Source organism: Scyliorhinus canicula, chromosome 5 (genome assembly GCF_902713615.1).
Source record: "Scyliorhinus canicula chromosome 5, sScyCan1.1, whole genome shotgun sequence".
Lineage (NCBI taxonomy): Eukaryota > Metazoa > Chordata > Chondrichthyes > Carcharhiniformes > Scyliorhinidae > Scyliorhinus > Scyliorhinus canicula.
In genome coordinates, this window is record NC_052150.1 from 199,436,891 (window position 1) to 199,453,419 (window position 16,529).

General features: G+C 47.3%; 1 protein-coding gene across 2 annotated transcripts in view; it reads right to left on the reverse strand.

Moving 5' to 3' along the window:
• Window positions 1-16,529, reverse strand: part of LOC119966513 (leucine-rich repeat-containing protein 37A3-like) — a 194,650-nt gene that overhangs the window by 47,279 nt on the left and 130,842 nt on the right. For both annotated transcript variants that reach the window (XM_038798328.1, XM_038798327.1), the window contains one exon: window positions 6,743-6,814. In XM_038798328.1, coding sequence (XP_038654256.1) covers window positions 6,743-6,814 — 72 coding nt within the window. The remainder of the gene's footprint in view (window positions 1-6,742; window positions 6,815-16,529) is intronic.

Consider the following 16,529-nt stretch of genomic DNA (forward strand, 5'->3'; position numbering starts at 1 on the left):
GAGAAGTGCATGAAATCATGCAAGTAGACATGGAATGCGCATCCCGCCATCACGTGCACTCGTGAGATATTTTGGTTGGCAGGTGCAAGAGTGGATCGGATGCTCACCTGCTGACAATTAGAAAGTTTGTTTAGATAATTAAAAGTTCTATTGACCAGGTTTTTATATTTCCCTTGTGATTTTTACATTGGTGCATGGGCAGGCGGCCAATTCATTTTTGCCATTTTCTCATTCAAGGGCAGGATAAAAGGGGGCTGGAGCAAAGGAAGGCTGAGGTGGAAGGAGATTTTGGGAGTTTGGTGAGGTTTTAGTTTGGAGCAATGTGAACGTCTTCACTGCTTCCTTCCGCACAGTGCGGATCTTTCAGGACATTTCAGTCTTGTGACATCGGAGATTTGTGTCCCTCTGGCACCCTCCATGAACGGGTCAGCCCCATTAGCATCAGTGCAGAGGGTATACTCGACTCAGCAGGGTGCACCTTCTCTGAGGAGGAAGACAAGAGAGCAAGCCAGGTGGCTGAAAGTATCATCTCAGAGCAAAGACACAGGCACAGGATGCTCAGGGCCAGCATGGAGAACAAGGAGAATACCTCCGCAGACACAAGAAGACACCACTATCCAGCCACCAGAGTGTATAGGCAGCGGTCCAACTACCATGACATGACAGGTCCAGTACTGCAGGATGCTGTGGTTTTCAAGGGAAGCTGTCACGACCATATGCCTGATGATTGGGCCGGAGGTAGCTTCCAATTGTGTGGGTAGACACCAAATGTCTGTGACTCTCAAAGGTCACTTAACTTTTATGCCTCCAGATCTTGCATGGGCTCTGTGGGTAATATTGGCGGAGTCTCCCAGTCAGCTGCACACAACTGTGCCAAGCTGGTCATTGATGCTCTGTTAAAGAGGACGGATCAAGTCAGCCAGGCTGAGTGGGCCAGGGGCTTGCTGCAATTGCAAGGTTCCCCCAGAGTGCCATTGATTGCACCCATGTGGCCATAAAGGCACCAGCCCTCCAGCCAGATTCCTTTGTCACTCCATGAATGTTCAGATAGTTTGTGACCATAGGACCCCATTCTACAGGTCTGTGCAACGTCCCCTGGTAGCACCCACGATATGGGCATAGTGTGCCACTCACAAGTGCCACCGCTCTTTGCAGCTCCAGCGCACCTCAATGGATGGTTACTTGATGAAAAGGTGTCTGGTGACATCCGAGGGCACAAGCAGAGGAGACATACAATTTGCCATGTCTCCACAAGGGTAGTGGTGGAGAGGACAATAGTCCTGCTGAAAATGAGGTTCCAATGTCTGCAGGGGTCCTGCAATATCTGCCAGTGAGTGTCGTTCATTCTCGTTGTCTGCAGGTACACCAGCCTCAGAGGAGGGATCCAATAAAGACTCTGATTCAGATCCCAGGCAGGCAGATGGTGAGGACGATGAGGTTGAAACGAGGAACCTTCAGGGAGGCAGTGTCATGAGGGAAGTCTTGATTCAGGATACTTTCAGCTAGGCTGCCGTGGTTTGCCTTCTGTCTGAGACCATGGGCACTGCCTCATTCCCATACTTCTCATGCATAACCATGTCACATCACTGCCTTAGTAATAAAGTATGCTGCCCCAAACATCTTTCACCAGGCACTAATGAGGCACCCATCGATCACAGAGGACATTCAGCGCTGGTGAGCCTATTTATGATATTAAGAACATCAGAACTAGGAGCAGGAGTAGGCTATTTGGCCCTTCGAGTCTGCTCCGCCATTCAATATGATCATGTGGACTCAGCTCCACTTATCACCCGCTCACCATAACCCTTAATTCCTTTAGTTCAAAAGTCTTTACCTTAAAATCATTCAGTGAGGCAGCCTCAACTGCTTCACTGGGCAGAGAATTCCACAGATTTACAACCCTTAGAACATAGAACAGTACAGCACAGAACAGGCCCTTTGGTGAAGACGTTCCTCCAAATAAACAAAAAATTCCAAAGACATGTGATATAACAAAAACATAAACCACCAGTGCAAGCTCATTTTATGCTCGCTGTGTCTTACGTGTGCAGGTGCTACATGCCCCCCACCCGCAACCTCCACCTCATGCCTTAATGACAGTGGCATTAGAGGTAGATTGCTGAATATGGTGTCCTATTGGTGTAGGTGACCTTGGTGGTTGTCTTCTGGCCGGCAGGGCATGAATCGGCTCCGTCCAAGAGGGTGCGCCCAACAACATGGCTGGGCTCTCCTCAGTCGCCGCAAACTCTGAGGGTGGTGCGGTGACTGGTGGAGAGGTGGAGAAGCTGCTGCCTCATCCGGGGCACCATGAGAGGAGCCCACAGAGATGACAGGCAGCTGACCCAACATTGTGAGGTATATCTGGACCTCCTGACTCACCACTGATGTATGAACATCCATCTGAGAGACTGAATGCTTCATCCTCCAACACTGGCAGTTACCTCCCGAGGTCATTGCTTGTGTGAGGGCTTGCAGTCCAAACACAACCTCAGGAGCCCCTCATTCTGACCTTAGAGTTAACTCTCCATGAGAGTTGTCACTCTCTCAATGGGTGAGGATGTCGCTCGTAGCTCAGGGTCAATGCGCCACTCATGCTCCGCAAGGATTCCCTCATGAAAGAGATCCTCAGGGATCTCTGCCAGATCTCTCTGCACATCCCACTGGACATTCAGCATTTGCAGTCCAATTGACAACTCCAGAGGCTCATCATTTACCTCAGACTCAGCTGTCTTCAGCAGTCCTCCTATTGCCAGTGCGTAAGGCATTCCCTGCCTCCATCATCTGCTCAAGTGAGCATGATGTGCCCACTGTGAACCACCACATGAGCCGACGTGGTATTACCCACCGATGTGCCAGTATCTGCATTCGTTCTTGGTGCTGGGAGAGGATGTGCAGTGGGTGCATCTTCCATTGGCGTAGAGAGCCATCGGTCTCCTGGCTGGCTCTGGTGCATGGCTCACCTGACATATGAAAATAACTAGTAGTCATAGCACATGGAGTGAATGTCCACGCCATGCTGTCCAGTGCGAGTGGCATCAATGGCATCACAGTGGTTAGTAATTGGTGCACCACTGAAGTCTTTATGTGGGATGAGACACCACATTCTTTTCACTTTCTGTCTGTCTCGCTTCTGGTCTTCAAGCTTATTACAGTCATTCAGCTTTCTTATGTTTGGACTTCAAATAGCCGATTTCCATCACTAAATATTAATATCCTTGAACAATCCATACACATGCAGTTAGGATCAATGTGCATGGTCCTTATGAGTCTCATGTCTCGAGCATGAGCCAAAGTATAATTGTAGATTTTGTTTCATTGCTCATGATGTGGTGATTGAATTTGTTCAGACTCATAGAGCAGACCACAGTATTTCTGGTCAAGGGCTTGAGGCGCATAAATTTGATGGAATAGTTGAGAGCTTAATTACAGTAGAATGTTGAAATTGATATGATGTAGTTTAAACATGCATAACATTTCCTGCTGGTTTTGCCAGATGTGTATTAATTCAGTGCAGTTTGCAGGTCATATCCTTCCTCCAATGATTGCAGACATATTTATTTTACAATTCCCCTGTTACGCCATATTTTTTCAAACCTCCCTTTCAGTTTCATACTCTGACTAATGGTTACATTCAAAATGTTAACTTTTCTTTTCCCTTCACAGATGTTGATTGGCCTGCTATGTTTTTCCACAATTTTCTGCTTCAAATTCAGACTTTGGCATTTCCAGGTTTTTGTTAAAATCAGCTTACCGGATCAACTGAAATATTTGACAGATTGCAGAGAGCCATCGCATTTCTGTCTGACAATGAGACAAACGGCTTGTAAACATTAAATGAGTAGCAGGTGAGAAATCGAGAGAGGCTGAAAACAGGTTGACTGTAATGGTGATTAGTAATGCCCATCCTAACTAACGAATTAATGGATTTCCAAGACTGAAATGTTGGGTCACTAAAGAGAAGCAAACACTTTACTGAATCCTTCAATTTTCAGTGTCAGATACTTCCCTGTGATTTGAGCCATTCAAGCAGGTCCCTGCCCCTTCTAAACCACAATTATTACTTTACATGCACAAAACCTGGTGATAAAGTGTTGCCCAAAGAAGAAAATTAAGAGACACAGAAAAGATTGAGTCAATTAAAGGTTAGCTAGCATAGATTTAAAAGGTAGATCATGTTTGATAATTCTAATTGAATTTTTTGATGAAGTAACAGAGAAGGTTGTTGAAAGGAAAACAATGGATATTGTCCATATGGATTTTAAAAAAGTGTTTGACAAAGCACCACACAAGAAGTTGGTAAACAAAACTGAGGCTTATGGTGTAGAAGGGTTAATGTCAACTTGGATGAACAAAATAGCTTGACGACAGAAAACAGAGAGTTGCAAATGGTTGTTTTTCAAGCAGTAAAAAGGTGCTCCCCAAGGACCTGTGCTAGGAACACAGCTTCTATATATAATATATAAATAGCTTTGATGTCACAATTACAAATTAAATTTCAAATTTTGCCAATGATACCAAAGTTGAAAGTGCTGCAGACCATAGAAAAGTTACAGCACAGAAGGAGGCCATTCAGCTCATCGTGTCCATGCCAGCCCGAGGACACCCACATGCCCTTTCTAATCCCACATTCCTGCATCTGGACCATAGCCCTGCAGATGCTCCGTGACATCCCGGACACTGACACCAGGGAGGCAACATGCCAACATTGATTCACATTTGCGGCCACAGAAGTGTATGTCTATGCCGCTAACTATTGAATCCTCTATCACTATAGCCCTGCCACTCATTTTTCTCCCACCTGTCTGAGCAGCAGGGCCACCCATGGTGCTGTGAACTTGGCTGTTTCTGCTTTCTCCTGAGAGGCCATTGCCCCCCCCCCCCCCCCCACACACACACACCTGTATCTAAAGCAGTACTTCAGTTTGAGAGGGGGATGACCACAGAGGACTCCTGCACTACCTTCCCAAATTTTTTACTATTCCTGATTGTCACCTATTCCCTTTCTGCCTGTGCAATCCTCACCTGCGGTGTGACCACCTCGCTAAACGTGCTATCCAAGACTTCCTCAGCATCACGGAAGCTCCACCCGCAGCTCCAGCTCCAAAATCCGGTAAGCTATAAGCTGCAGTTGGACACACTTTCTGCACACCTGGTCCCCAGTGTCCCTCATTTCCCACATTGTGCAGGAGGAGCATGTCATGGGTCAGTAAGAATGACTGTAACACAACAAAGGCCAGCAGAATGAACAGACAGGAGGCAGATGGAATTTAATGCAAGGATGTGTGAGATGATGCTTTTTTTTCAAAGGGAAAGAAAAAAGCAATATACACTGAATGTAGCGTTGTATACTTAACAGTTCTAAAGAATGTGCAGAAGAAGAGGGACCTGGTTTTCATGTGTATCGATCTTTGAAGGTGGTAGGACATATTGAGAGTAGTTAGCAAAGCATATGGAATTTTTGGCTTCATTAGTAGAGACTTTGAGTACACAAACAAGGAAGTTATGCTGAAGTTTTATAAAGCTCTGAGTGGGCCACAGCTGGAGCACTGCACACACTTTTGATTGTTAGGAAAGAGTTAGTGCTCCCCAGTGCTTAAGCTAAAATTGCTGTGTTAGTTGTTTAATAGATCGGATTATCGTTTGATAGACTGCACAGAAATTTGTATATAAAGGGGATTCTGGTGGCTCTGTGTGTTGGGTGAGAAGTGATTACAGAACAGAATAAAATTGGAGTTGAAGAAGTCAAGACTTGCTTTCCAGTTTTTATTACAAGGATACATCGGAGCTAAACACTAATCACCACAATTTAGAAAGGATGCAAAGGATCTTGAGAGTGTGTAGAGGAGGTTTACAGAATGGTTTCAGGGATGACAGAATTTAGCTACGTGGAGAAGTAGGAGACAGTCTCCTTGGAGAAAATGGGGTTGAAGGGCGAGCTAATGGATGTGTACAAAATAAAGCAGACAAAAAAAATATTAGCTGGTGTAACACGGACTTGGGACACAGATTAAGGTTTTGAGCTAGAGATACAAGATTTGAGAAAGGACCTTTTGAAGCAGTGGGTGGTAATACCTGGAACCAGCTGTCTACAAGAGTGGTGGAAGCAAAGACAATCAATGATCTAAAACAAAAAGCTGGATAGGCACGTGAGGGAAATAAACGTGCAGGGCTGCAGGGATAGAATAGGTAAATGGGGCTGACATAGACCCGGTGGGTCAAATAGCCTCCTTCTGTGACATAATGACTTTGTGAAATAGCTCTGTTTTCCATTTTTAAACATTTCATTTCACCCTAATTACCAATAACATACTACTCTTTCGGATGAATAAATTCATAATTTTTCATCATGCTTTCCAATTAATTTTGCAAATTATTGAAACAGATAAGGTTAAATAGAATATTGCAGGTTTTCTTCATCTGTTGCTATAAGTTACAATGAGTCATTTATACCTTTTGGAGAAACGCAAATATCCAGTTCAGCTATTATGTCAGTTATCAAAAACAACTTTCTAATTACTTCCGTGCACTCGTCCAAGGATATTCTCATTAATTGATAATCAGTAATACTCCTGTATACGTTAGTTAAATCATGTAATTCAATAACATTTTTAAAAGTATGCGCGCACAGTTTTGCTAATTAAATTACACATGACTCGACGACTATCAAAATTTTAAAAGCATGGTGCTACATTGTCATTATGTTATAACAATTTCAACTCAAAACCTTTAGAAAAATACTTACAAAAAGTGTAAGCTTGATAGCTGTGAAAAGGCGCCAGGACCCAAAATCAATATATTATTATTGCTCAGATCCCTGGTGCAAAACATAAACAGAATATATGATTCAGTACAAAACTGATGCTCAGATGTGTAATAGGATAAAAAAGGCAGGCAGCCAACTGCTATGTAATAAATAGCAAAATGTGCATTTAGTAACATATGACATATTAATAGTTATCCCTTGTTTATAAAATGTATGTTTTCAATTATTTATGCTTCCCTTATTTCTATTTTTCCTTAGTGTACATCATCATATAATACATCGTATCAACATATGTTGTATAACAAATAGATAGCTATCGTTAAGTTATCCCCATTCATCAATTTCAGATTATGTATGTTCTATATAGTAATTTCAGATGTGCGCATCACTTTGTGCTAAAATAATGAGGGTAGCTGATGTACAAGAACGTGTAATTCATGAGATCCAGACACCTAAAATGAAATCCTGGATCAATGCAGTCTTTCAGACACATAGGGTGAGATTCTCCGCCAGCGTGATTCTCCGTTTTACCGGCACCCGGGGGTTTCCCGACGAGTTGAGGCTGCCCCACAATGGGAAACCCCATAGACTGGCTGGCGTAACGGAGAATCCTGCCAGCGGATCGGGGCAGAAATGTGGCAAGGCGGGTCAGAGAATCCCATCCATAGTAAACAAAGGCTCAGACAGGGAACAAATCTATTTATAGAGCTAAATCCCATACAGCTGCCACAGGCCTATGGGGATAGGCTGTCGGGCTATAATATCTACACATCCTCCGGACGCGGAAATTATCATTGACAGAAGATGTAAGACCTGCTTTTTTGTTACAGAAACGCAAACCAAAAATAAAAAGTTCCCCAAGCATTCTGCATTCTCATTTACTTTTGCCAGTTTTATTTTTGTCAATTTTCTCTCCTCAACTCCGAAAAGGCATCAACCCCTGTGAGAATCTGATTTCATGTTTCAGCTATATGTGTTCATTCCTTGTGCCTGAAGATAGTGGTGAGTGATGGGAAGCTATCTGACAGAAGGGACATCATAGTCCAGCTGATTTTGTCCTGATCCAACATCTACGTGTGCCCATTTTACAGCATGTATTGCTGGCTAGCAGTCAAAAGCAGGGAACGTGGCTGATTTTCCCCTTATTAACTGAGGATGCTGTGACCAATTGTAGAACCTCTTCTATACCCTGGCTGAGATCAGCAAGAAGAGCACAAATGAATAAATGTTCAATTTATGTGTATGCACCACATTATTTCTTTTAGCGAAGACCTGTTTGTGCACTTTATAGATTTATGAAACACTTTTCCATGGAGTGCATATATATTCGCAGAAAAGTTCAACGGGATAGCTGAGAAACTTTGATCTTGTCTTCCACCAAATAAATGACAGAATATAAAATAATAATAAAATCGTCAAATAAATACAACATGGGTACTGCAGTGTAATAGCTACGTTATTAGATTAGGAATATAGAGGTCTGGGTTAATAATTCAGAGAAGGTAGTTCACGTCTCACAGTGGCATTTTGTTAATTTGAATTCATTTTAAACAAACAGATACCCTGAAATAAAAACACTGGTATGAGTGATGGTGACCATGAGGCCATTGGCTTTCCATAAAAACCCAACTGATTGGCTAATATTCTTCAGTGAAGAAAATCTATCATCCTTACCTGGTAGGTAAGGAATTCTATCATCCTTACCATAGCAAAGTATTTGACCCTAAAATGCCCTCTGCAGCACCCAAGCAAGCCATTCAGGTATCAAAACACTGCATAGAAGTATAATAAAACTAAAATCAATTGACCACCCAACGTCAACCTACACATTGGATTCCAAGAATACAAAAGGCACATCCCGCCCAGTTGGCCCTGCAAAGCCCTCCTCACTAACATTTAAGGACTTGTGCCAAAGTTTGAAGAGCTAATCCACAGACTAGTCAAGGATCAGCTTGACATAGTCATACTCACAGAAACATACTTAAGTAGCAAAAATGATCCTCAACCAGAAGGTCAATCACACAACCCCCAAATCCAACTCTTGATATTCAGTGACAATACTATTAATATCCTGGGAATCACCATTGGCTAGAATTTTTAAAAAACATTTTTATTCAGTTTTTCACAGAAATCACTGAATCAGAGAAAATATAGTGCAGAAGAGGCCCTTTGGCCCATCAAGTCTGCACAGACGCATGAAAGATATCTGACCTAACTATTTAATCCCATTTTCCAGTACTTGGGGCGAGATTCTCCGCGAATGGTGTCTTTTCCCTCAGCCGCCCCGCAAGACGTGGCGGCTTGATCTTGCGGGGAGGCGGAGGGAAAAGAGTGCGTCCGTTACGGACGCACAGCCCGCGATCGTGGGCACCGATCGCGGGCCTATGCCCCCCTTGGCACGGCCGTGGTACTGCCGTGCCAATCGGGCCCCCAGATGCCCCAAACGGGCATCTGGCACCCATTTCACAATGGCAGCGAGCAGGTGTGTTTGCTGCTGTGTTGAAACGGGCGTGAAGGCCCGGCCGCTCGGTCCATCGGCCTTGAAGAATCGCGGCTCGCCATAAAAAACGGCGAGCGGCGATTCGTGGCGTGGGTCGGGCATGGGGGGGAGAATAGCGGGAGGGCGTGAAAAATGTTGGGAGGCCCTCCCGCTATTCTCCCACCCGGCGTGGGGGGCGGAAAATCGCACCCTTGGTCCATAGCCTTGAATGTTATGACGTGCCAAAAATTCATCCTGGTACTTTCTAAAGGATGTGAGGCAACCCGCCTCTACCACCCTCCCATGCAGTGCATTCCTGACCACCCATCTGGGTAACAAGGTTTTTCCTCAAACCCCCCTAAACCTATGTCTCCTCATAATTGACCCTTCAACTAAGGGGAAGAGCTGCTCCCTATCCACCCTGTCCATGCCCCTCATAATCTTGTGCACCTTGATCAGGTGGCCACTCAGTCTTTTCTGCTCCAGTAAATACAACCCAAGCCTATCCCGCTTCTCTTCCATCCGAGGCAACATCCTGGTATATCGCCATTGCTTCCCCTTCAGTGCAATCACATCCTTCCTATAATGTGATGACCAGAATTACACACAATACTCCAGGTGAGGCCTCACCAAAGTTCTATACAACTCCAACATGACATCCCTGCTTTTGTAATCTATGCCTCGATTGATAAAGGAGAGTGTCCCATATGCCTTTTCCACAACCCTATTAACCTGCCCTTTTGCCATCGGAGATCTGTGGACAAACATGGCAAGGTCCTTTTGTTCCTCGGAACATCCTAGTGTCAGGCCGTTCATTGAATATTCCCTTGTCAAATTACTCATTCCCAAGAGTATCGCGTCAGACTTTTCGGGGTTAAATTCCATCTGCTGCTTTTCTACCTATTTTACCATCCCGTCTATATCTTCCTGTAATCCAAGACACTCAACCTCACAGTTAGCCACCCGGCCAATGTTTGTGTCATCCGCAAACTTACTGATCTTTCCCTCCGCACGTAGTCATCTATGTTGTTTATATAAATGACAAACAATAAGGGACCCAGCACAGATCCCTGTGGTACGCCACTGGACACTGGCGTCCGGTCACTAGAAGGGGCTGGTTTAGCACACTGGGCTAAATCGCTGGCTTTTAAAGCAGACCAAGGCAGGCCAGCAGCACGGTTCAATTCCCGTACCAGCCTCCCCGAACAGGCGCCGGGATGTGGCGACTAGGGGCTTTTCACAGTAACTTCACTGAAGCCTACTCGTGACAATAAGCGATTTTCATTTCATTACTAAAGCAGCCATCTGTCATCACCCTCTGTCTCCTACAGTTAACCCAATTTTGAATCCACCTTATCAAATTACTTTGTATCCCATGTGCATTTGCCTTATTTATAAATCTCCCATGTGGGACCTTTCAACGGCTTTGCTGAAATGTATGTAAACTACATCAACTACACTACCCTCAGCTACACAGCTGGTCACATGCTCAAAAATTCAATTAAATTTGTTAGGCATGGTCTCCCTCTGACAAAAGCCATGCTGACTATTCCTGATCAAACCTTGCCTCCAAGTGGAGGTAGATTCTCGTCTTCAGAATTTTCTCCAATAGTTTGCATACCTCTGACATGGGACTTGTGGTAAACACCACTAGTGGTCTATTGTATGTATTACGGCACTGGCTACACCCAGCAGGCGGCGTATAAAAGTGTGTGCTCTTCTGCACTGCAGGCATTCTGGTTCCAGCTACAGGAGGCACAACATATTGTTCAATAAAGCCTCGATTGTTCCACCATTCTCGTCTCGTGGTAATTGACGGGACATCAATTTATTGAAGAAGATTTTAAAAGGTGGATTTCCTCATCAAGCCTGATCGCCTGCAGATGAGCCCTCACGCAGCCAACGCCACGTCCACCTTCGACCACTGGCTAGCCTGCTTCGAAGGCTACCTCAGAGCAGCCACTGAAGAACCCTCGGACTCGCAGAAGCTCCAAGTCCTCTACTCACGGGTGAGCCCTGACATTTTTCCCCTCATCCGGGATGCGTCCACCTACGATGATGCTCCTGAAGGGACAATATGTTAAACCGGTGAATCAAGTGTACACCAGGCACCTCCTGGCCACGAGACAGCAACTCCCCGGGGAGACTCGGGACAATTTCTTACGGGCCCTACAGATCCTCGGTAGAAACTGTGACTGCCAGGCAGTTTCGGCAGTCCAATACATCGAACGTTTAATTACAGACGCTTATGTCACGGGGATGTTCGATCTTGCGGGGACTAGGCAGCTTTCTAATTCATTAGAAGTGGCCTCCTGTAACCTGCAGTCCTACACACCCGACCGTGCGGCACCCTCGTTGGCATCGTGGGCCCCACCAACTGCTGACTCCAGCTCACCGCAAGCCTGCGCCGGTGCTATGTCTTTTCGTCCGACGTCATTTCGTCCAACGACACTTCGTCCACGTCTTTTGGTCCAACGTCTTTTTGTCCGCTCGTCTTTTGGTCCAACATCATTTTGTCCGGTGATTTTTTTCGTCAAAGAATTTTTGTGACTTTTTACGTGTTTTTGTCGGATGATTTTCTTGGTCAAAGAATTTTTGTGGCTTTTTGAGTGTTTTTGTCGAATGATTTTTTTTGTCAAAGAATTTTTGTGACTTTTTACGTGTTTTTGTCGGATGATTTTTTTTGTCAAAGACTTTTTTAGTAGCATAGTCATTTAGCATGACCAAACTTGCTTAGTAGCACTCCACTCCACTTTAACTTTTGTAAATAGAAATCTTCTCAAATGCACATAATATACAATAAAGGATCTTTATTACCAGCCTCTTTCCTTTAACGAGCCTCGTTAAAGGATAGTTATTATCGTTCTCTCCCCTTTAACGAGCCTCGTTAAAGGATAGATATTATCGGTCTCTTTCCTAATCCCGAATTCGCCCATCCAGAAATGGCAAAGTTCAGGGAAGGGCTAATAATAGGCAAAAAGGCTCAAATTCTTCGGGGAGATCAGTCGACGTCATGTACGCGATACAAGAAAATAACTGAACGCCTCAAAAGATTGGTCGTTGAATATGTTCCTACAGCGAAAATTGATTTCTTGAGGAATGTTGCTCACAATTTACATCAATTTTAAGTAATTTCGGGAATTCATCCTTAGTAAAATTTTAGATCTTTTTAAATGCATTTTTAGATTTTTTAACTTTTTAACTGCATTTTTCAGCTTGCATTTTACTTGCATTTCATCAATTACTTGCATTTTAGCAATTAAATTCACTTGCTGTATTGTGCCTGCTTTCTATCAATTAAATGCTTTTATACGGAGTTGATTTGTAATTGGTTAATTGGACGAAGTGACGTTGGACCAAAAGACAGGCGGACAAAAAGACGTTGGACCAAAAGACGTGGACGAAGTGTCGTTGGACGAAATGACGTCGGACGAAAAGACGCGACACGGCCTGCGCCGCGCGGCAGCCAGCCAACTCTGGGGGGGGCCCCAAGTGTTATTTTTGTGGGCAAAGCAAACACCCCAGGCAGTGCTGCCCGGCACGGAGAGCGACCTGCAACGGTCACTTTGTTTGAAAGGGCACTTTGTTTCCGTTTGCCAGGCCCGGTCGGTCGCTGCTGTTTCCAGGCCCGGCATTTCTACACCCCCCGTGTGTGACCCAGGGGCACCGCCATCTTCCCCTCCGCAAGCCACGTGCAGCCTGTGGGCGCCGCCATCTTGCCCACCGCACCACCATCTTCGGCGCCATTTTGGATCACGCCTCAGGACACCTGCTCGTCTGGCCGTTCACCGCCTACTGCTACCTCCGCCACCGCTGACCAGCCCGGGACCTCCCAGCATCTTCCGCAGCTCGCCTCCATCACCCTGGATTAGTCTCGGCCCCGCAACCTCGCGACCGCTACGACGACGGTGAAGATCAACAGGCACGAGACGACCTGCCTCATCCACCCCACTACGGTAAGGCGTTTCTCCCTCCCGGTACATCCCGTCACCCAGAAAATCTCCCTGGCCTCCGGATCCCATTCCGTTGAAATCCGGGGGTACTGTATCATGACCCTCACCATCCAGGGCGTAGAGTTCAGCAACTTCCGGCTCTACGTCCTCCCCCACCTCTGCACTGCCCTGTTGCTCGGCCTGGATTTTCAGTGCCATCTCCAAAGCCTGACTTTGAAATTCAGCAGACCCCTGTCCCCCCTCACCGTCTGCGGCCTCACGACCCTTAAGGTCAATCCACCTTCCCTGTTTGCGAACCTCACCCCGGACTGCAAACCCATCGCCAGTAGGAGCAGATGCCTAGGACAGGACCTTCATCAGGTCGGAGGTCCAACGGCTTCTTCGGGAAGGGATCATCGAGGCCAGCAACAGCCCCTGCAGAGTTCAAGTAGTGGTAGTGAAGACTACAGTCAGACCATCAATTGGTACACCCAGCTCGACGCGTACCCCCTCCCACACATATCTGACATGGTCAATCAGATTGCGCAGTATCGAGTCTTCTCCACGGTTGACTTGAAGTTCGCCTACCACCAGCTCCCCATCCGCCCGGAGGACCGCCAATACACTGCCTTCGAAGCAGACGGCCGCCTCTATCACTTCCTCAGAGTTCCCTTCGGCGTCACCAATGGGATCTCGGTCTTCAGCGAGAGATGGGCTGAATGGTTGACCAGTACGGGCTGCGGGCCACCTTCCCGTACCTAGATAACGTCACCATCTGTGGCCACGATCAGCAGGACCACGGCGCAAACCTCCAAAAATTCCTCCATACCGCCAAACTCCTTAACCTTACATACAATAAGGAGAAATGCGTATTCCGCACCAACCGCTTAGCCATCCTTGGCTACGTAGTGGAAAATAGAGTCCTAGTGCCCGACCCCAACCCCATGCGCCCCCTCCTGGAACTCCCTCTCCCCCACTGCCCCAAGGCCCTGAAACGATGCCTGGGATTTTTCTCCTATTAGGCCCAGTGGGTCCCTAATTTTGCGGACAAGGCCCGCCCACTCATTAAGTCCACAATTTTTCCCCTGATGGCTGAGGCCTGCCAGGCCTTCAACCACATCAAGGCAGACATCGCCAAGGCCACGATGCACACGGTCGACGAGACGCTTCAAACGTAGCTCTGGCCGCCACCCTCAACCAGGCGGGCAGACCCGTGGCCTTCTTTCCCTGCACCCACCATTCGGCACTCTTCTGTCGAAAAGGAGGCCCAAGCCATTGTGGAAGCTGTGCGACATTGGAGGCATGGGGCAGCACGGTAGCATGGTGGTTAGCATAAATGCTTCACAGCTCCAGGGTCCCAGGTTCGATTCCCGGCTGGGTCACTGTCTGTGTGGAGTCTGCACGTCCTCCCCGTGTGTGCGTGGGTTTCCTCTGGGTGCTCCGGTGTCCTCCCACAGTCCAAAGATGTGCGGGTTAGGTGGATTGGCCATGCTAAATTGCCCGTAGTGTCCTAAAAAGTAAGGTTAGGGGGGGGGGGGGGGGGGGGGGGGGGGGGTTGTTGTGTTACGGGTATAGGGTGGATACGTGGGTTTGAGTACGGTGATCATTGCTCGGCACAACATCGAGGGCCGAAGGGCCTGTTCTGTGCTGTACTGTTCTATGTTCTATTACCTGACCGGCAGGAGATTCACTCTCCTCACTGACCAACGGTCGGTTGCCTTCATGTTTAATAATACAGTGGGGCAAGGTCAAAAATGACAAGATCTTGAGGTGGAGGATCGAGCTCTCCACCTATAATTATGAGATCTTGTATCGCCCATGGAAGCTCAACGAGCCCCCTGATGCCCTATCCCATGGTACATGTGCCACGCACAAGTGGACCGACTCCGGGCTCTCCATTATGACCTCTGCCACCTGGGGGTCATCCGGTTCTTCCATTTTGTCAAGGCCCTCAACGTGCCCTACTCCATTGAGGAGATCAGGATTGTCACCAGAGACTGCCAAGTCTGCACAGAGTGCAAGCCGCACTTCTACCAGTCAGATAGAGCGCATCTGATGAAGGCCTCCCACCCCTTTGAACGCCTCAGCATGGACTTCAAAGGGCCTCTCCCCTCCACCAATCGCAACGTGTACTTACTCAACGTGACTGACGAGTACTCCCGGTTCCCTTTCGCCAACCCATGCCCCGACATGACTTCTGCCATGGTAATCAAAGCCCTGCACAGCATCTTCACTCTGTTTGGTTCCCCACCTACATCCACAGCGATCGGGGATCCTCTTTCATGAGCGATGAGCTGCGTCAGTTCCTGCTCAGCAAAGGCATCGCCTCGAGCAGGACGACCAGCTACAACCCCCGGGGAAACGGGCAGGTGGAGAGGAAGAACGAGACGGTCTGGAAGGCGTCCTACTGGCCCTGCGGTCTAAAAATCTCCCGGTCTCCCGTTGGCAGGAGGTCCTCCCCGACGCGCTCCACTGCATCCGGTTGCTCCTCTGCATCGCCACTAATGAGACCCTTCACGAACATGTGTTTGCCTTCTCCAGGAAGTCCACCTCTGTTTGGTTCCCCACCTACATCCACAGCGATCGGGGATCCTCTTTCATGAGCGATGAGCTGCGTCAGTTCCTGCTCAGCAAAGGCATCACATCGAGCAGGACGACCAGCTACAACCCCCGGGGAAACGGGCAGGTGGAGAGGAAGAACGAGACGGTCTGGAAGGCGTCCTACTGGCCCTGCGGTCTAAAAATCTCCCGGTCTCCCGTTGGCAGGAGGTCCTCCCCGACGCGCTCCACTGCATCCGGTTGCTCCTCTGCATCGCCACTAATGAGACCCTTCACGAACGTGTGTTTGCCTTCTCCAGGAAGTCCACCTCCGGGGTCTCGCTCCCAGGTGGCGGACAATTCCGGACACGGGGGGGGGGGGGGGGATTTACGCCGGCCCCATGCGATTCCCTGACCCTACGGGGGGTCGGAGAATTCCGCCCCAGTAATCAGATCCTCAAGGTCGCTGATCATAATGTGCAAAAAGCACACTTGTACAGGTCTCCCTGAACAAGCACCGGAATGTGGCGACTAGGGGCTTTTCACAGTAACTTCATTGAAGCCTACTTGTGACAATTTCCACTTTACGCTGGCCCCTTATCCAGTCCCACCGCTCCACGCTCCTCCACTACAGTATAAAACTGGCTCCATTTCCAGTTCACTGTAGCTTTAACAAAGAGTCATCCAGACTCGAAACGTTAGCTCCCTTCTCTGTCCACAGATGCTGTCAGTCCTGCTGAGATTGTCCAGTAAAAACTATTGTTCTGCATACAGTCTAGACAGATCATTCCATACACAAAAAAAAATAGGACATACA